Below are 3636 nucleotides of genomic sequence, written 5' to 3'. Positions count from 1 at the left end.
GAACCATATAAGAAAACATGATGTTCACACAAGGTGTACAGCAGTACTTAGGATTCATTAGCTTTATTCAGTAAGCCATAAGGCTATGTGCAGTTTGGTCCTCATCCATCTGAAACGGTAACACAATGCTGTGTCATTCTTGAAGAGTAAGACCCTACAAAATTTACCAGAAACATAAGAAACTCAGGTGCCATCCAAGAGGGACTTCAGTGCAATGAGGGTATATTTTCAGAAGGCACTTCACGCAATATCTGAGGCTGAATCCATTCATTAACAAAAGAAAGCTAAAAAACTTTTTTCCAAAAGGCATTTATGCCATTAAACATGTGTATGAGTGAATATGCAGGGCTGGCAGGTAGCTCATTACCAGAGGACAGGTTCAAGCATGGTGTTACTTCCAGCTTCTCCAACATGTCCCCATCCATCTACTCCTTTTGCAACATCTAACAATGTAAGTTTTAGTTCCCATTCTTATTGAGTCATTAGTCTCTCTGTGGATACTGGAAATAAAGGCAATCACATATGGCTAACTGTGGTGGATATCAGGTGACAGAATCTGTATACCTCAGCGGGGACTCGGAGGCCTCAGATTACGAACCCATCAGTGAGAATCAACAGGGCATTTCAACATGAGAGATTACATTTTCACTGACAGAGAGTGTCTTTGCCACAGGAAAACAATCAGGTGTTAGCTGTTCTTCTATAAATACAGTGTGCGTTTCATCTACCAAAAAAAAAAAAATTCAATTATGACAACCAGGGATAAAAAAGTACTTCCTGTTGATCTTTAAGTACACTAAAGCCATGTCCCAACTTAAAATTCTCTAATGAAATTACAGAGACACGTTTATTGCTACACAAACAAAGGAGAAAAATTCCTTGGCTTTGTCCTCACCGAGATAATGCTGTGTACCAAATTCTGCTGGGAGCAACAAACTGAGCATTGTGTCAGGTTCTTTGATCTCCCCTGAAAACTCCAGCTTTTAGTATACAAAGCCTACAAGATGAGTGACAGGGAGAACGGAAAAGGAAATAAAGAAGATACATTGTACTTTTCTGGCTGTCTGCTGTCTGCTGACCAGGTGACAGAGGGTTTGTAGGGAACACCGTGGCTATATGCAATGCGGGGGAATGTCTCAAGTAAGAGGAGTTCGTTGTTAAAGGTAAAGAGAAGGTAATGGCTGCACATTCGCTCACGCCATTCGAAGGTGGGTTTGGACCAGTTCTTCATGACAAACATCACGAATGTTTCTTCAGGACTGAAGAAACAGTCATCGCTGAGCTAAACTGGATTTGAAGAGTTTGGAAGGAACAATCCTTCTAGGCTAGCAACTACACTAGATTCAGCTCCAGTCACACGAGCACGGGTGAGAGTCCATTCTGAGTACTGTATCACAAAACCTCTCTCGAAGCACATCTAGCCTATCTGGCTCCTTCAAATGGCACCAGAAATTAGGAGGCATGTCCCTTTTCTATTGGACAGGCTGAACCGATAGCTACGACATGAAGAAAGAAAACTTCAAATTTTTTCCAGTATATGCATACCCTTAGAGATCAAGTCTGAAAGATTTGAAGGAGACTGCAGAGTTAGTAATTTGAACCTCTCGTACGGACTGGCTGCCAAACTACCCCTTTGGTTCCAGACTAAATAACATGAAGCAAAACAACATAACTGAATTTGGTCAATACTTCCATTTTATTCTGCACATTTGCACAGAAACAGGAGGCCTTTGAAGTTTTCAAATTTTCCACAACCTAAACTCATCTTAAGATATTTATGAAGTCAAGTCACATTTGCATAAAGCCCACTTTTTTTATAAGGAAACTGTCAATGTGATAAAGCCTATTTTAATCAGAATACTTCAGCCCACCACATGCAGAGATACAGCCCAAAGCTGGTCCTGAAATGAAAGTAAACCACCCTCTGAACTCACTGGAGCACTGCTGCATTATTTCAGGACTAGCTTGAATGACCGCAAAAATAAGCAGAATCAGATTCAAACCTCTATTTTCTTATTGCTAGCTATCTCCTCCTTTGGTTTTCCTTTTTTCCTCTCCTTTCTTCCATACGTGTGTGTGTTGTGTATGTTTGGCTATTATAAGCACTTTATCAATACTGACGTTACTCTTCAAAATTCATTTCAGAGGGATGACTTTTATGGCTTCCATGATTCTTAAGCCGCCTGCAGTATTTGTAACTCACAGAATCAGGAACTAACACACAGACAGTGTAGCTTTTCATGCAAAGGCACAATAGGAATGAATGTGTTAACCTCTGCGGTGCACGGAATGTGTCAGCTTACACACTGGCAGCTACTTCTGTGAAACTCAGCTAACTTCCGCTGGCTGTGTTAAAACTAAAAAAGTCTTCCACAGAACTATGTCCTGCGCTCTTGTATGCTGGCCACGCAGCTGAAATATCTGATGTTGCAGAGAGTCTGCTTCATACCGATGCTGGCCAAACTGAGTTTGAGAATGCATTTTACATGTAATGTTTATAAACGCTGAGTTTTCTGAGTAGGTATAAAACTCTGCTGTGCCATCAGACTTGGCAAATAATAATCAGCATGGAGACAAATTAGCAATGGAGACTACTGACACAAAAGAGTGTCAATCCAGATTTTGTGGAACTAGAGATGATTTCCTTTTAGGCCAGATTTTACCGGGCTTGATACTACCATACATGGCAGGTACCAAAACCCAAACTGTGGAGATAGACATTGCATTTGCTTAATGCCAATGACCCGAAAAGCAGTGTGGGGCTGATCAGGAATACCTGAGGAACATCTGCACTGCTATCATTAAGACTCAAGGACACTCTAATATCCCCAAAATTTAGAATGCTACTGGGACTTCTGAATCAGATACATCTGGCTACCAGGCCAACTCTTTAACTTAGCTCAAAAATAATCTTCAGTATCTTTCCACCTGTTTCCTAACTGCCTATGTTCAATTAGTACAATCGCTAATTATCTGCACTACAGCAGTGCCTTAAAAGTGCTGGGTACCATGAGACACTGTAGACAGGGCCAGCCACTGCTCTGAAGAGCTTACAGCCTAAAAGGACATAACCAGGTTAAGTGACTTTCAAGCAATTTAAAAGTGCTTGTTAGGACAGAGCTTTTCTGCCCAGCAATGCGTCTCCTTCTGCTGGTTTACACCTAGCCAGCCTGTGCAGCCTGCATCAGAACTACCTCATGGAAAAGAAGCAAACATACTGCTCTGGGGAAATTTAAAGCACAAACCTGAAAGTAGTTAAATTGACAATAAAGACGCAAAAGTGTAACAAAAAGTTCCCTCAAGGTAAAACGAAAATGCGTATGATTTGACAATTATTTTGCTTCAGATGCAAATCTCAGGTGAAGAGAACAGACCAAACCCCTTGTTAACTGCACTGTGTTTAAATGGAAGAGAAAACTGTTTTTCATATTTACTTAACCTTTGCCTCCTCTGCATTGTTTCCGGACTTACCTGCAGTTGGAGTGGGCCTAAGCCTGGTGTTGCTGCGGCAGCAGCTGCCATGGTAGTTGGGATCAGCTGAACGGGGTAAGGGTCACCTAAGTAAGAGAATAATAGAGGCGTCAGCACCTTTTATCTACTCTCCACCTGCAAATTAAAGTCCTGCATTCACTCTTT

General features: G+C 41.4%; 1 protein-coding gene across 1 annotated transcript in view; it reads right to left on the bottom strand.

Moving 5' to 3' along the window:
• The window catches only part of LOC104492392 (transcription factor SOX-5-like), a gene marked incomplete at its 3' end in the record, with an annotated part of 118839 nt that overhangs the window by 54629 nt on the left and 60574 nt on the right, over window positions 1–3636 (bottom strand). Inside the window, exon 4 of the mRNA XM_010134949.1 lies at window positions 3472–3557. Within this exon, the coding sequence (XP_010133251.1) occupies window positions 3472–3557 (86 nt within the window). The remainder of the gene's footprint in view (window positions 1–3471; window positions 3558–3636) is intronic.

The sequence above is a fragment of the Buceros rhinoceros genome, unplaced genomic scaffold, assembly GCF_000710305.1.
Source record: "Buceros rhinoceros silvestris isolate BGI_N320 unplaced genomic scaffold, ASM71030v1 scaffold5614, whole genome shotgun sequence".
Lineage (NCBI taxonomy): Eukaryota > Metazoa > Chordata > Aves > Bucerotiformes > Bucerotidae > Buceros > Buceros rhinoceros.
The sequence above is the reverse complement of the archived record's forward strand: the minus strand, read 5'-3'. Positions and strand labels throughout refer to the sequence as shown.